Source organism: Canis lupus, chromosome 1, assembly GCF_003254725.2.
Source record: "Canis lupus dingo isolate Sandy chromosome 1, ASM325472v2, whole genome shotgun sequence".
NCBI classification, from domain to species: Eukaryota; Metazoa; Chordata; class Mammalia; order Carnivora; family Canidae; genus Canis; species Canis lupus.
Window position 1 is genome coordinate 40,510,401 of NC_064243.1, and position 17,243 is coordinate 40,527,643.

General features: G+C 36.6%; 1 protein-coding gene across 5 annotated transcripts in view; it reads left to right on the forward strand.

Annotated features, from left to right (window-relative positions):
* Positions 1 to 17,243, forward strand: part of PCMT1 (protein-L-isoaspartate (D-aspartate) O-methyltransferase) — a 44,816-nt gene that overhangs the window by 19,533 nt on the left and 8,040 nt on the right. For 4 of the 5 annotated variants that reach the window (XM_049115509.1, XM_049115554.1, XM_049115543.1 and 1 more), the window contains 4 exons: positions 7,678 to 7,782; positions 10,093 to 10,213; positions 12,113 to 12,198; positions 16,852 to 17,021. In XM_049115509.1, coding sequence (XP_048971466.1) covers positions 7,678 to 7,782; positions 10,093 to 10,213; positions 12,113 to 12,198; positions 16,852 to 17,021 — 482 coding nt within the window. Of the gene's footprint in view, positions 1 to 7,677; positions 7,783 to 10,092; positions 10,214 to 12,112; positions 12,199 to 16,851; positions 17,162 to 17,243 lie in introns of those variants that run through there. The other variant, XM_049115585.1, reaches the window with a different exon arrangement.

Sequence of the window (17,243 nt, forward strand, 5' to 3'; positions counted from 1 at the left end):
GGAAGGCAGATACTCAACTGACTGAGCCACCCAGGTGCCCCAAAGATTTTATTTATTGGACAGAGAGAGAGCACAGGCAGGAGAAGCAGCAGACAGAGGGAGAGGGAGAAGCAGCCTCCCCTCTGAGCATGGAGCCTGACTCGGGGCTCAATCTCAGTACCCTGGGATCATGACCTGAGCCAAAGGAAGACTCTTAACCAGTTGAGCCACTCAGGCATCCCTCACTTTTTTGTGTTTTTTAACCATGGAATAGGAATGTGTGTGTGTGCGTGTGTGTGTGTGTTTTAGGATTTATTTACTTATCTTAGAGAAGGAGTGTGCGTGTGCACAAGCAGGGGGAGGGGCAGAGGGAGAGAGAGAATCCCCAAGTAGATTCCCCTTTGATTGAGGGAACCCAATGCAGGGTTCCCCAGAACCTTGAGATTATGACCTGAGCCAAAATCAAGAGTCAGAGGCTCAACCAACTGAGCTACCCAGGTGCCCTAGGAATGTTTTTTTAAATAGGTTAACTATTCAAAGAAATGATTATAAAAATTGTAATCTTAAGATTCCTGCAAGCAGTTTGAACTACTACTTGAAATAAAAGATTTATATAGAAACATTAATTCTAAAAGTTAGTTTGGAGAATTGGTACCCCACATGTTTGGGAAGTTGACTGGAGGGGTGAATCTTCAGCTATTAAAGAAAATACTGTATGCCATTTTTCCCGCCTGAAGCTTGGTGCTGAATATTTAGTTCGCTGCTAAACAAAACATGGCAGTAGCTCCGTGGCAAAGGATGCATTTTTCAACAAAAAGAAATAACCAATTTAGTAAGCTATTATAATTCACATACTCTAAAATTCATCTTGTTAAAGTCTATAATTCCATAGGTTTTAGTCTATTTAGAATTGTGCAAACAGCACCACTGTCCAATTTCAGAACATTTTTCTCACATCAAAAAGAACGCTGTTACCCATTAGCAGTGAATTCCCATTTCTCCTCTGCCTAGGTCCTGGTGACCACTAATGTGCTTTTTGTTTCTATGTCTCTTTTGGACATTTTGCATAAATGGAATAATACAAAGTTATGGCATTTTGCCAATGGCTTTTTATACTTTGCAATATCTCCAAAGTTTCTGTTGTAGGATGTATCTCTAATTCATTTCTTTTTATAGTGAATGATATTCCATTGTATAGATATACCACACTTTGCTTGTCAGTTGATGAACATTAAGTCGTTCCCACTTTCAAGCTACTGTGAAAAATGCTACTCTGAACATTAATGTACAGGTTTTTGTGTATGCATGTATTTTCAATTCTTAGGAGTGGGATTGGTAGATCATACAGTGATTCTATATTTAGCATTCTAAGGAACTGCCAAACTTTTTTCCAAATGGCTACACTGTTTTACATTCCCACCAGCAAGGTACAAATGGGGACTCCAGTTTCTCTACTTTCTTGTCAACAATTGTTATTGTATGGTTTATTTTATCCATCCTAATAGCTGTGAAGTAGTATTGTGGTTTTGATTTGCATTGCTCTAGTGGTTATGATGTTAAGCATCCTTTCAAGTGCTTATTGACCATTTGTGTATCTTCTTTGGAGAAGTGTTTATTCATATCTCTTTTCATTTCTTATTTGGATTGTCTTTTAATTGTTGAAAAGGATGCATTTAGAACAGTTCTTATTGTGGTATAAGGGATATAACACAAAAGTTATCATCTCAACCTTTTTTTTTTTTTAAGATTTTATTTATTTATTCATGAGAGACACAGAGAGAGGGGCAGAAGCATAGGCAGAGGGAGAAGCAGGCTCTCTCTGAGGAGCCTGATGCGGGACTCGATCCCAGGATCCTGGGATCAGGACCTGAGCCAAAGGCAGATGTTCAACCACTGAGCACCCCCGGTGCCCTCTCAACTGTTTTTTAAGTGTATTGCTTAATAGTGTTAAAAACATTGATATTGTTGTGTAACCAATCTCCAGAACTCTTATCGTCTTGCAGAACTAAAACTCTCTACCCATTCAACAATAATTTCCCATTCCTTGCTTTCCCCAGCCCCAGGTGACCACTATTCCACTGTCTCTATGAATTTGATTACTCTAGATACCCTATAAGTGGAATCACGCCATATTGTTTTTTATGACTAGTGTATCTCACTTAGTGTCACATCCTCAGGGTTCTTCCATGTCATAGCTTGTATTAGAATTTTCTTATAAAAGAATGTATTTTAATTACTTATGTATCCTTATTTGTGTCTCTTAATAAGGAAAATGTGTGTATTTATGTGTATATATATAGTCACACAGTACATCTATCTATACGTATGTGGGTATGTACAAACAGTAATAATCCTTTGATGCTTGCTGAACCAGAATGTGAATAGAATAAAATAGTATTAATTATATGAACAAACATTTGTGATTTTTGCCTCATTTATTGTATAGATATTAGAAGTATTTTTTTTTCATCTTAGAAGTATTAAAAGAAACAAAGTGAGGAGCAAAGAGAAATGACATCTGTGTAATGAACTTTTAAATCACAGACTTGGAGGATCCCTGGGTGGCTCAGAGGTTGAGCACCTGCCTTCGGCCCAGGACATGATCCTGGAGTCCTGGGATCGAGTCCCGCGTCCGGCTCCCTGCATGGAGCCTGCCTCTCTCTCTGCCTGTGTCTCTGCCATTCTCTCTCTTCTCTCTCTCTTTCTCTCTCTCTCTCGGTGTTTCTCATGAATAAATAAAATCTTAAAAAAATAAAAAATAAAAAAATAAGTCACAGACTGCTTGGAAGTATCTACAACCCTGGAATATTTTCCAAAGTCTTAATTGAAAATGTGATATATGCTTTCGGCAAGAGATTAAAAGTAATCTGTTAAAATGGCATCTTGAGGACCCTGAGCACATTTAGCATATAGATATTGAATCCTAAATATCATTTCTACTCCCCTTGGAGAAGTGACCAAATTTTGGAAGGTGAGGAAGTACTCAGAGCTTGATGGGGTGATGTTGGAAGGACATAGGAGCAGGTTTGAAGAGACTACCAGAGGCCAAATTGGAGATAATTTGAGAATTGAAAAATGATAGGTAATGAAGATAATGGATTGTAACACTGTGAATTGAGAAACAAAAATTCATGAATTCGTAGAGATTTTTTTAAAAAGGCAAGACAGGGAAAAAATGAAAAACAGAAGAATGCCAATTAATACATATGGAGGGAATAATAGAACCTTTAAAAAAATCACTATTTAAAAATCATCAATATGATTGAATTGGGCAGAAATCATCAATCTAGAACAATTTAGAGGAAGGTTGTTGGGGCACAAAAATGTTCATGTAGTATAGGATTTATTAATTACAAAGAGAAAATTATGCCTTTAAGATAAGAGTAATCTAAGTTGTTACCATATTTAGCTGAATGGTTGAGCTTGGCAGGTCCAGGGATGAGGTGACCCAACATTATGTGCTTCCTGATGTGATGCAGTGGGAGGTGCATAGCAAGCCTTAGGTGCTGTTCTTGCTACATCTTTGATCTGAATCTAATCATGAGGAAATTCACACATCTAGAATATAGGGTATTATGTGGGACAGCTAGACAGGACTCCCTAAAGGAGTCTGTGTTTTAAAGAACAGAGAAGTGGTAGGTACAGGAGAATTGAGGGGAGAATATTTTATATTGACAAATGCAATGCATAAACCTTGAACAGTTTTAAAGGACATTTTGGGGACAGTTGAAATTTGAGTATGGTACATATATTAGTTGAAATTTGAGTATGGTACACTGAATTGATGATTTTCTTGAGTGTATTAATGGTGATGTGGTTGCAAAGGGAAATGTCCTAGTTTTTTGGCAGATTCATGCTGAAGTATTTTGGAGTGAAGTATCGTGATGTCCACAGCCTATTTTCAGATGGTTTGATAAAACAGCTGGCACAATATATCAAGTTGGTGACTGTATATAAGGAAAAAAGGGTATTCAATGTATTTGTGGATTTAAAATTTTTCATAATTATAAAAAAGAACATTTAAAAAACGTAGTTTTGGGATTTAGAGATAAACGTGTTATCCAGAAAATAATAGGTAGGGTGATAAAAGCATTAAAAGAATCTAATAATTGTGATTGAAAGCCTTGACATTTTAAATCGAATGAGGCTTTAATAATGGCTCAGTGATATTCCCCTTTAAAAAAAAATCTTATACAAACTTAGTACTGAAAAAAATATCCATAAGGGTTTTTTGGGATTAAGATGGTACAGTACTGCCTATAGATTAAAGAAGTCCAAGGTCCTTTGATTTCTGAATCAGGAAAGCCAGATATTGCAGGAGTTATTTTGTTTCTTTGATTAATTCCCTATTTTTCCAGTCTAATACTTGTTATCTTATTAATTCTAAACCTCATAACTGATTAAAAGTCTGATGAAAGCTACTTTTGATGCTTAATCCAGGACTCTTTTTCATAGCACTAGTGTTTTTCACTCTTGTTTTGTTTTGTTTTGTTTTGTTTTTCACTCTTTAGACAAGAGCCTCTCTTGTAGAGCAATCTATATGAAAAATAGTTAAAGTTAGTTCTCTCTTACTCTTTTCCTAAAACACACCCATCCCTCAGTTTACATCTTTGTGTTATCCCTAAAGGGCTTTTGTGGAACCTTAATGACTCTCTGGAATACTGTTTGAAAATCTTAGGATTGTGTGTAGTTGTATCTATTAAAGGCCTTTTTCCCTTCTTAAATTAGTTGTGGCATAGTAGTCTTAACTTTTTAACTTTTTTATATGGAAAGTATCCAACACCACATATACAAATAGAATAATAAAATGAACCCTCATGTAGCCATCATCACCTTTAATAATTACCCACAATTTGTTAATCTTGTTTTTATCTTTGTCTCTCTCTTGCTGAACTATTTAAAAACAAATCTCAAGCATAATATTATTCACCCCTAAATATTTAAATATAAATCTAATGACTTTAAAAACATGGCAATACTATATCATACCTAATGGTGTTCCTTAGTATGTTATTATCTTAAACATAATTCATGCTCAGACTGTACTAGGTGTTTCAAAAAACTTTTCTGGTTGATTTGCTTAAATAAGATCCAAACAAGGTCCAGACACTGCAGTGAGTGGCTGACTCTTGGTTTCAGCTCAGGTCCTAATCTCAGAGTCATGAGTTTGAACCCTATGTTGGGCTCCACACTCAATGCAGAGTTTGCTTAAGTTTTTCTTTCTGTCTCCCCCTCTCCTCTATTCTCCCTCCTTTTCCCTCTCTCAAATAAATAAATCAGTCTTAAAAAACAACAACAAAACCTGTTCATTTGTCCTGTAGAATTTCCCATATTCTAAACTTGGTTAATTGTTTCCTGTGGTATTTAACTTAATCCCTTCTACCTCCCTTTTCAAGAACACTGCCTATGCCTAATGGTTCTTTCTGTTCCATCATATCGGGGAGCATGATGTCTGATCATTTACTTTTAGTGATTGGAATAAATAGTCTTTTCAATAATTTTTTTAAAAAAGATTTTACTTATCCATTTGAAAAAGAGAGAGAGGCAGGGGGAGGAACAGAAGGAGAAGGACAAGCAGACTCCATGCTGAGTGTAGAGCCTGACATAGGGCTCTATCCCAGGTCATGACCTGAGCTGAATCCAAGAGTTGGATGCTTAACTGACTGCTCCACCCAGGTGCTGCTTAATAACATTTTAAGTTATTATACACACAGTAAGACATACAGATCTTAGGTGTATAGCTTAATGAATGTTCACATATGTATATATGTAACCACCACCTAGATGAAGATCAGAACATTTCCTACGTCCTAGCAGCCTCTCTTAATGGCAGTTTCTTAGACTCTACCCTCAATGTAACTAATATTCTGGCTTTGGTCATCTAAATTTGTCTTCTAAATAGGGAGTTTCCATGGGAGACTGGGTGGCTCAGTGGTTGACCCACCTGCCTTTGGCTCAGGTTGTGATCCAGAGGTCCTGGGATAAAGTCCTGCATCAGGTTCCCTGGAAGGAGCCTGCTTCTCTCTCTGTATCTCTAGTAAATAAATAAATAAATAAATACAATCTTTAAAATAAGTGAATGAATAAATAGGGAGTTTCCAGTGTACCTCCATTTTGAAAATTCCCTATTTCAGATGCTTAAATTTCTTTTTTCTTTTTAAAGAATATTTTATTTATTTGTTCTTGAGAGAGAATTGTGAAGAGGGACAAACAGATTCCATGCTGAGTGTAGAGCCCCATGTGGGGCTCTGTCCCATGACCCATGAGATCATGACCCTGAGCCAAAACCTGGAGTTGGACACTTAACTGATTGAGCCACCCAGGCGCCCTCTGATGATTTTTAATAATGAACATAGCAGACATTTAAGGACACCTTTTGAGATAATATTTATTAGTTCTAACTGCCTATTTTAGAAAAGCACTGAAATGTACGTTTATAAAGAGGATGGAATAGAAAAGGCTTTATTTCTTGGTTTGGTCCAAAGTGTATCCAAGACGATTTTATTTGATTAATAATTTATATATACTGAAACATAAAAATATATATCCTTTGACCCCCTCAATTCTACTTCTCAGAATTTTTTTTAAAGATTTTGTTTATTTATTCATAGACACAGAGAGAGAGAGAGAGAGAGAGAGAGAGGCAGAGACACAGGCAGAGGGATAAGCAGGCTCCATGCAGGGAGCCCGATGTGGGACTCGATCCCGGGTCTCCAGGATCACACCCCAGGCTGCAGGTGGTGCCAAACCGCTGTGCCACTGGGGCTGCCCTACTTCTCAGAATTGATCCTATAAATATACTTTATAGGATTTTTTTGAAGAATTTATTTATTTGAAAGAAAGAGAGAGAGTGAGCACTCACGAGTAAGGGAAAGGGCAGAGGTAGAAAAAATCTAAGCAGACTTCTGCTGAGCATGGAGCCAGATGTGGGGCTTGATCTCACGATCGGTGAGATCAGGACCTGAGCCAAAATCAAGAGTCAGTTGATTAACTGACTGAGTCACTCGGGTGCCCTACTCTATAAGATTTCTATAAGCATTATTATATTATTCTACACATATACCTTTTAAGATGATTTCATCTCTTGTTATAGAAGATTGGAACGGACTTAAATATCCCTCATTAGGGATTTTGGGAGGGAGTAGATTTTTGTTACTATAATATACATATAAGAATATACTTCTCAGCCATAAAAAAGAATGAACAGGCTATATAAGTATTGATAAGAAAGGTTCTTCAAGATAAATGAAAAAAACAGATACGTATTTTGCTTATATATACATAGAATGGATATGTTTGAAAGGAATCACAAGAAATCTGACAACATGGATTGCCTTTAGGGAGTGAAATTTTGGGGGATTGGGAAGGTTGGAGATGGGTGGGGCAGAGACTTCACTGTGGATCCTTTTGTAGCTTTTGACTTTTAACTAATTAAAATTTAAAAATTCACACACTGGAGATCTAAAATTACTAAAACATTTTAAGTAAATATAAGAATTTAATAAAAAAGAATTTAATCAGTAAAAATTTTCTTTATTCTGTAAATATAAGCATATAATATATTGTGTTTTCATTATCTTGGTAGATGACAATAGTAGGAAAATTGGTATGAAGTTGGCAACTTTATATGCCATGGTATATATACTTTATATAGAGTCTTGAAAAAAAATGAATATTTCCTTTGTTTTCTCTTGACAGCATGCATATGCACTAGAACTTCTATTTGATCAATTGCATGAAGGAGCTAAAGCTCTTGATGTAGGATCTGGAAGTGGAATCCTTACTGCATGTTTTGCACGTATGGTAAGAGCTTTATTTTTCATTTCGTTCCAGCAGAAACATATTATAGATTTGGCTGTATGTTTTTTTACTAGCAGCTTTTGAGGTTTGTTTTTTTAATTCTATTAGTATAGCAGTTGGAATATGTATCACTTAGGATTTTTTGTTGTTGTTGCAAGTAACAGAAGATTCAGTCCAAACTGGCAGAGGTGAAAGGTTATTTATTTGGTTTATAGAATGGAAAAGTCTAAAGTGTTAACTGACATTTTGTGTGGCTGGATTCAAAAGAAGATCAGACATTTTTATTGACTCAATGTCTCTTTGGTTCTTGGTTTGGCTTTGCTTTCCTCCAAATGTTGGCTTCAGTCAGGCTCTTCCCTTGTGATCACAAGATGGCAACCAGTAGCTTCCAGGCTGCATTCCTGCAAATTCTCAGCTGGCAGAAAATGATATAGAGAGTCTGATTTCTAGACACTCCTACAGGGTAATTAGAAATAAGAGTAGAGCTTCTTTTATATTAAGAAAAGTACTCTTAGAAAAATGCCTTATTTATTATACTTCAAGTTTTATTACTTATCTGTCTGGTAAGTAACTATGCAATCTGTTTGAAGGCCTACTCAGGCACCTTGAGTAAAGGTTTATCTGTGCACAGATAATCAAATCAATTTGATTATTATGAAAAATCTTGTCCCTGGGAACCAGATAGGAAGGTTTTAGTTTAGTTAGGTTGGGATTTATGGATGATGCATCTAAGACTAGAATTCATTTAACTTGCTGTTAATATGTAACTGGTAGACTACTAGCCTAAGCTCTAGGGAGGTGGGAATTTTTTTTTTTGAGGTGGGAATTTTGATATATTTTTTTTCATTGATGTATTCTAAGCATCCAGAACAGTGTCTGTTCCTTAATAAGAACTCAGGTAGGGGGATCCCTGGGTGGCGCAGTGGTTTGGCGCCTGCCTTTGGCCCAGGGCGCGATCCTGGAGACCTGGGATCGAATCCCACGTCGGGCTCCCGGTGCATGGAGCCTGCTTCTCCCTCTGCCTGTGTCTCTGCCTCTCTCTCTCTCTCTGTGTGACTATCATAAATAAATAAAGAAAAAAAAAAAAGAACTCCGGTATTTCTTTTCAGTTGTTACTTGTTTTATAGAAATTAAGCCTTCCTTAATGTGATGTCAGGATTTTTTTTTAAGACTTTATTTATTTGAGAGAGAGCATGTGCTAGAGAGAGCATGAAAGAGAGAGAGGGAGCACAAGCAAGGTGAGGGGCAGAGGAAGAGGTAGAAGCAGGCTCCTGGCTGAGCAGGGAGCCCAGTGTGGGGCTCCATCGCAGGACCCTAGGATTATGACTTGAGCCAAAGGCAGAAACTACTCAACTGATTGAGCCACCCAAGCACCCCAGTATATTTTTTAAAGCTTAGACACAATATTTACTTAAATGATATGTTCTTAATATTTGACATATGGTTTCAGAGAAAAATTCACTTTTTAAAAATCATTAGACTTCTGAATTATCTTTTTAAAAGTAGTGTTAATTTAATATTTTTCATACATTTACCATGTGTGCTAGTCAGTGTTCTAAATGCTTTTCACATAGTCTCTTTTCACATCATTTATGAGATATGACCCTTTTCCTTGTCATTTTATAGCTGAGGAACCTGATTCATAGAATAACTTGCCACAGTTGTCCAGGTGTAAGTAAGTGATGAAGCTTAGATGTAAACCCAGGTAGTCTGACTTCAGAGTCTTTATTGTCTTTCTTTATTTTACAATTAATATTTATACTTTGAGCCTTTTTATATTTTTATGTATTTTATATTTTCCACATACGGCAGGCAGTACAATCAGGTGTAGAAATCCTTATAGAATTTTTATGTAACATTTTAATGTTTGAAGTCACACTTTTAGATGCAATTTAAATTAAAAATGATTGCACCACCATTTAATATTAGTTAAATGCAATTTAAGTATTTAATATTAATTTATTAAGCAATTATTAAACATTTAATATTTAATATTAATACTAAGCAGTTAAATCTTCAGGGTTTGGGGTTTAAAAATTAGAAATCGAAGAAAGGATTTTTTTTTTAGTATTGTAAGTTTTTGTGACTTATTCTAGTTTCATAATTAATGAAATATAATTATCCATTTGAGGGTTATAGCTGAAAAAATTGTATTTGGTAAATATTTTACAGCAAACTGAATAATTGAAAGCTTAGGCTGTTTGTCTTCATTTCACATTGCAGAATATGACTGTAGGCGAGGAAACACTTTAATGACACTTGAGAAAGACAAATTTAGGTCAGTGAGCTATTGAATTATTCCCTCATTTCCAGGTTGGCTCTAGTGGAAAAGTCATAGGAATTGACCACATTAAAGAGCTAGTAGATGACTCAATAAATAATGTCAGAAAGGACGATCCGGTGCTTTTGTCTTCAGGGAGAGTGCAGCTGGTTGGTGAGTATGAGAAAACTTTAAAAATTTCCTCTCTGGAGAATTTTTATTTTCAGAAGATCCCATGTAAACTAAATAATACTCAAGCTAATTTTTGCTTCTTTTTTTTTTAGATATTCACTTCAAGTAGTACATAAGGGAAACAGTTACTATAAAATGTTATGCTGGTTCTGCCTTGACCATGGTGCTGATATGACTTAACTATTGCAGAAAATGTTCATGTTGGGAGTTCTTTCTTCATTGCTTTTGAAGAAGTAATAGCAAAGTAGCAAGTGCCCACTATGAAAAATTTAAAGTGCAGAAATCTTTAAGATAAAAAAGAAACCCTCCTTTTCCCTCTTAAGTTTTCTAGACATATAAATATATGCTTGAATAAGTAACATATACAGTTTTTTTAGTTGACTCATACATTCTGTCCTGTAGATTGCTTTTTTCAGCAGTATCCATGTGAGCACACTGTAGAAATAACAAACATCAAACTATGCATAAAGCATAAATGTGGAACTTAGCAAAAATACCTGCTTCATCGCCATACTGATCTAAAAAAGAGAGCAGCATTGGTAGCTTGGATGTCTTTTGCTTGCTTTTCCCTCCTCAGAACTCTTTCCCTTCTTTTTTGTGCTAAACAGCATCATTACTTTTATGCTTTTCCTGCCTAATTGTACTTCCATAAACAATGCTTAATTTAATTTTGAATTTCAGATAAACCGAATCATACAGCATCATATTCTATGATGAATGACTTCTTTCATTCAACATTGTTCATAAGAGTCACTCACCTTTTTTTATAGTTAATTTTTATTGCTAACTTTCCAGTGTAAAGGACATTACCAAAATTTGTTTATTCTACCATTGATGGATATTTTGGGTTATTTCTAAATTGGAAATGTTCAAAATACTGCCTGAACATATGTATACAAAGGTCCAAATGCATATATATACTCACAAGCTTTCATTTATGTAGAGTATTACCGCAATTCCATGGGGTAACCATAGATCCTGCAAAACTTTTTAAAAGTGATTGAACCAGCTTACATTCCCTTCAGCAAGACATCAGCGTTTTTAGTTCTCTGTCTTATCAGCACTTGGTATTGTTAGATTTTTCTTTTTAACTACTTAGTATATAGCAGTATCTTTTTGTGATTTTAATTTTGTATTTTCCTCCTAAGAGGTGAGGTCAAACACTATTTCATATTTTTGATCATTTGGATGTCCTCCTTTGTGAAATGTCTTGTTCAGATATTGAGTTATTTGTATTTTTCTTAGATATGTAGGACCTCTATAGATTAGCCCTTTGTCTGTTTATACATATTGCAGACCTTTTCCGTCACTTTCTGGCATGCCTTTTCCCTCATATTGGTGCTTTCTTGATTAATAGAAACAATTTTAATGTATCAAACTTACCAGTGTTTTCCAGTGCTTTCTGTGTCCTCTTCTTGTTTTAATTAACTTATTTATCTTAGAGCGCTTGAGTGGAAGGGGCAGAGGGAAAGGGAGACAGAATCTGAAGCAGACTCCTTTTGAGCACAGAGCCCAATGCATAATCCCATCTCACACCCGGGAGATCACGACCCCAAGATCACGACCTGAGCCAAAACCAAGAATCAGATGCTTAACCTGAACTATACCACCCAGGCACCTCTTCTGTATCCTCTTTAAGACTGCTCTAAAATCATGAAGATATGTCCCTAAGTCACATATTTAGAACTCTGATCTATCCGAAGTTGATTCTTGTGTATGTAAGAGAGAGATTCAAGTATGTATTTTTTTTCCATGTGAATATCCAGTTGTCCCAGCATCAATTATTTAGTCTCTCCTTGCTCTGCTTTAAACCTCCTATAATTCTTTACACCGAATAGTTCCCTCTGAACTGATTTTTAAAGCATAATTATTTTCTTTCAGTGGGGGATGGAAGAATGGGATATGCTGAAGAAGCCCCATATGATGCTATTCATGTGGGAGCTGCAGCCCCAGTTGTACCCCAGGCGGTGAGTTGAGTTTTCTCCTGTGTTTTTCGGCTTTAGTCAACTAAGGCTGTAAAAGATTTATAGACAAATGACTTCTAGATGATCAAGACATAATTAGATTTTTATGTCATGCATTTAAATTATACTTAGTAGGTAATTTTTTTAATATGAAGAGAATTCTGTAAATGATTTGGAAAATTACAGAATCATAGTCTGTGGCTGTCTTATTTGAAACTGCATTTGATCCATGTAAGAACTAGTATGCCTGTAAAATTAGGAAAATATATCTGGAGTTCATGATCTGATAATCACTTGGTCCTTTATTAAATACCAGAATATGGGAGATTGCTGGATACATGGGTGAGACCAGCAGGTATTTGTCATGCATTTTACCCTCACAAAGCTTATATTCTGGAAGAAATGTGTCATATATATATAACAGGGAAATTAATGCTATGATAGCATATCATTAGTATATAACATATACTGAAGGGAAAAGAAAACATAGACTACTGTAAAAGTTCAAGGGAGGGAGAGAACTTTACGTGGAACAGTTAAGGAGGCTACATACATGAATGGAATTGGAACTGAATCTTAAAAGAATAGTAGTGTTTGCATAGTTGCAATGAGAGGGAAGGCTATTCCAGTATTGTAATTACATAATCAAGGAAATATTAAAGTATGAAATTGTTTTTTGGGGTTTAAAAAATTTTTTTTAAAGATTTTATTTATTCATGAGAGAACAGAGAGAGAGAGGCAGAGACACAGGCAGAGGAAGAAGCAGGCTCCGTGCAGGGACCCTGATGCAGGACTCGATCCCGGGTCTCCAGGATCATTCCCTGGGCTGAAGGTGGGCACTTTAACTGCTGAGCCACCCAGGTGTCCCTTAATTTTTTTTTTTTAAATTTTAGAGAGCAAGCGAGTGCGGGGACGGTCAGAGAGAGGGGGAGAAATTCAAGCAAACCTTGTGCTGAGTGCATAGCCTGATGTGGGGCTCAGTCCCAGGACTCTGAGATCATGACCTGAACCATAATCAAGAGTCAGATGTTTAACTGATTGAGCCACCTAGGCACCCCCAAAATTGGCTGTTTTAGTAAGACTGATAAGCTTCTGTTAACCCTTAATACTCCTTGGTTGAGTTCACTGAGATCTTAGGTTTCTATGGTGTTTGAATTTTCCACAGTTCTGGACTAGATGATGCGGTACTAAGAGTGACACTTGTGCCCAGTCTCAGCCACTCCCCAGTCTGGAAGGGCTCCTTTTTGTATGTTTAGTTAATGGGAAGCTGAAAGTTAGGGAACTTGTTCTGGTCATTGACTTGGTGTTTATTGGCTGAATGACTTTGAGAAAATTATTTTCTCCTACCCTGTTGCCATTTTGTTTGCTTGTTTTTAAAACTAAACCAGTGGTTTTAACACATTTTAATTGAAGGTTAATATGCTGTAGATGGGATGCTTGACTGGCTCAGTTGGTAAAGCATGCAAAACTTGATCATGGGGTCATGAGTTTGAACCCAATGTGTGGCATAGAGTTTACTTAAGATTAAAAAAATATGCTGTAGAAAGATGTACAAATCATAAATGAATAGTTCAATGAATGTTCACATATAGACACACAAACCATAAGTTTAAAAAAATTTTTTTAAGGCAGCCTAGTAGGAACAATAAAAATACAAAATAGAACTGTATTTAAATGAAAGAGCTTGGGTGCAGGGCTTATCGTTCCCACTGAGTCCCTGACATGATCCTGAAGGGCATTTCTGGCTTTATGAATTTAAAGATAGATTGATTTATTTTACAGAGAGAAAGACCATGCACGCAGGGGGTGGGGCAGAGGGAGAGAAACAGACTCCCCATTGACCCACTGAGTGCAGAGCCCAACACAGGATTCCATATCACGACCCTGAAATCATGACCTGAATCGAGTCAGATGCCTGACTGAGCCACCCAGGCATCCCTAGCTCGGTATGAATTTAAATGTTTGTAGTAGCACTTGGAAGTATTGCAAGGGTCTGTATACATCCGATTAAAGAGAGACATGCTGAAGGGAGGGGCTTTCCAGTTTTAAGATAACAGAAAAGATGTTTATGCCTCCTCTTGTATTTCACTCCAAAACAACTAGAAAGCAGGAAGCAGAAACACAAACTTCCTATTTCATTATCTCAGGAATTATACCTGCACTCCTAAACCCTGTAGTGAATGCAGGTGGAAAGCGGATGGAGTAGTAACTGACTCAGAAGGGTGCAGGAAGTTGGATCAAAGAGCCTGCAGAGGGGACCATTGCAGAAGCAGTTTGCTCTGCACAACTTGGTAAAGGGCTTAGAAATTGGAGACACGAGGATCTTGGAAATAAGAGATGAAGCATGGGTCTGACGAGAGGGGCTGCTGCCTCAAATTCCGTATGGAGGAACGATTAGTGCTAAGCCCTAAGTAAGAAAATTTCCAAGAACCAAAGGACATGAGTATAGTTTGAAAAGATCATGATGCCCAGAATGTGGAACTTTTTCTAAAAAGAGAGAGAGAGAGAGAGACAAAAAAAAAAAAGAACCATAATATCACCATAAAATTCTAGAATACTAGGGATAAAGGGAAGATTCTAAAAGTTTCCAGAACAACAAAACAATCTATAAGGAATTGGTAATCAGAAAGGCAGCAGACTGCAGAATAGCAGCATTAGAATCAACAAGTCAGAGGAACGAACTCACAATTCTGAACTGAAAATGATTTCTAGCCTTGAATTCTGTACCCACATATATTGTCAAATATGTAAAATATAGTTTTAGACCTGCATATCTCAGTCTTTCTCTTTTAAAATACTCCATGTGCTGTTTCAAATAATACTTTTAGAGTGATTGCTTTAATAATGTCAAAAGATGAGGGAGAAGAGAGTAGGAAAAAACAGAAAGAGAAAGCCCTGGGATATGGGAAGGTAGAGCATCTGGTTCGGGAGATAGATAATGAGAATCCCCAGTGTTAAAAGGGAACTCCCCTGACGAAAGCTGTGCAGCAGGCCTCCTGGGCCTCCGGATTCAGAGCAGGAGGAGGAAGGCACTCAGAGGGAGTCTATCCAACAACAACAGAACACTAATTAGATGGGTTTGACTGTGAAAATCTTACTGAGAAGTTGTTGGAGGATACTAATATTTAGAAAACAGTTAAAAAGAAAACGAATGAAAAAAAGAAAGAGCTTGAGGGTGTGTGTGTGTGTGTGTGTTTTGTTTTTGTTTTGTTTTTTAGTAATCTCTACACCCAGTGTGGGGCTCAAACTCAGGACCTCAAGATCAAGAGCCATGCTCTTCCACCTGAGCCAGCCAGGTCCCTAAAGAGTTTCAGTTTCTAAGTGCAGGATAAACAATTGTTGTATAAGAAAGGAAACAAGCACTGGATTATTGGCTCAGCTGCAAATTATGTTTACAGTCATAACTGAAAATGGTTTTAAAAAATTATGATATTGGTTGGAAAAAGGGAAAGGAGCAGAATACATGTGAGAGAGCTCAGTCTTTGTCTAGCATATAATTTGAAACAAGAACCTAAAGACTCTATAGCATGGTGACTGTAGTTAGCAGCACTGTATTGTTTAAGTGAGTAGATCTTTAAAATTCTTTTTATCACAAGAAGAAAATATCGTAACCATGTGTGGTAATGGATGTTAATTAAATGTATTGTGGTAATGGTTTTACAGTACATACATATTATCAAACCATTGTGATGTGCACCTAAAACTAATACAGTGTTATATGTCAATTATATTTTAATGAAAAACATAAAAGACATACTTTAGAGATAATCACGACCAAAAATGTAAATACTAGAAGACACAGCTAAGAGGATTTAAAATGACAGGATTTAGGGAGTAAGATTGGAGTCGGGGCAAGTCTGCTGGTTTTTATCACAAACTTTGACATTTAAAGACACTCAAAGAATACTTGTGAGAATTACTTGAGTAAAAATTGAAATGGGAAAAATAAGATGGGCTTGCTGACAACTGAATTTTTAATTGAGGACTTGCTTTACTGGGATAATGCTGTCCAAGGGAAAGTTCTCCCTTAGAGTTTTTGATTAGTAGTCATTCGTAAGGCCACATTCAAATGGTAACATATGATCTAAAATTTTTCTGATGGAAGAAAAATTCACTGAGTGGTCTTGGTCTTTGATTGAATAGAGTGTCTTCATTCTAATGCATGGTTTGTCATGGTGCCAGTAATCCTAAATTCAGTCATAAAACCAAGGTTCCCGTACTGTTGGCTCAGTGATGCCCTAAATTCTAGGGACTTCTTGCTGATTTTCTGCACTACACCGCTCCCCTCTCCTCTCCTGAACCACAAAGATTCAAAACGGGCTTATAGGCATTGAAATGTTCCGCTTTGCCTTCGGTCTTGCCAAGAGGAGAGCTCTACATTCGGTGGTTCATCTCAAACAGTCTTGCTGTGTACTGTGTCAGATTACAGGCACACAAAGATGAATAAGAGAACTTGCAATTTCGTAGGGGAGGATGATAAGTAAATGGGTAAGTGGAGGACAGAATAATAATAAGTTTAACAATCTATGTATATACTAGATAAAGTACATTTCTGCTTTTGGCCCATGGACACTAAAAGTTGTTTATAGTAATGTAAAATGATTGTTAATATAAAATCTGTAAGTTGGTGTGTATGTCTTTTTCTTTTTCTTTTAGCTGATAGACCAGTTAAAGCCTGGTGGGAGATTGATATTGCCAGTTGGTCCCGCAGGTGGAAACCAGATGTTGGAGCAGTATGACAAACTACAGGATGGCAGTGTCAAGATGAAGCCCCTGATGGGAGTCATATACGTGCCTTTAACAGATAAGGAGAAGCAGTGGTCCAGGTGGAAGTGATTTTATCTTCTGCTCTTTCTTCTTCCACACATGCAAGGTGAAGGGTGTGGATTCTAAGACATTAGACCACAAGAGCTGCTTTTTTGGTTGTCACCTTTATGCTACTCCATTTTAACATCAGAAATTCGCTACATTAAAAATCTAGAAAAATTTTGCATGAGTCTGCCCTTCTTTTGGTTTAACTCATATCTTTGGGAAAGGGGGGTGAGACT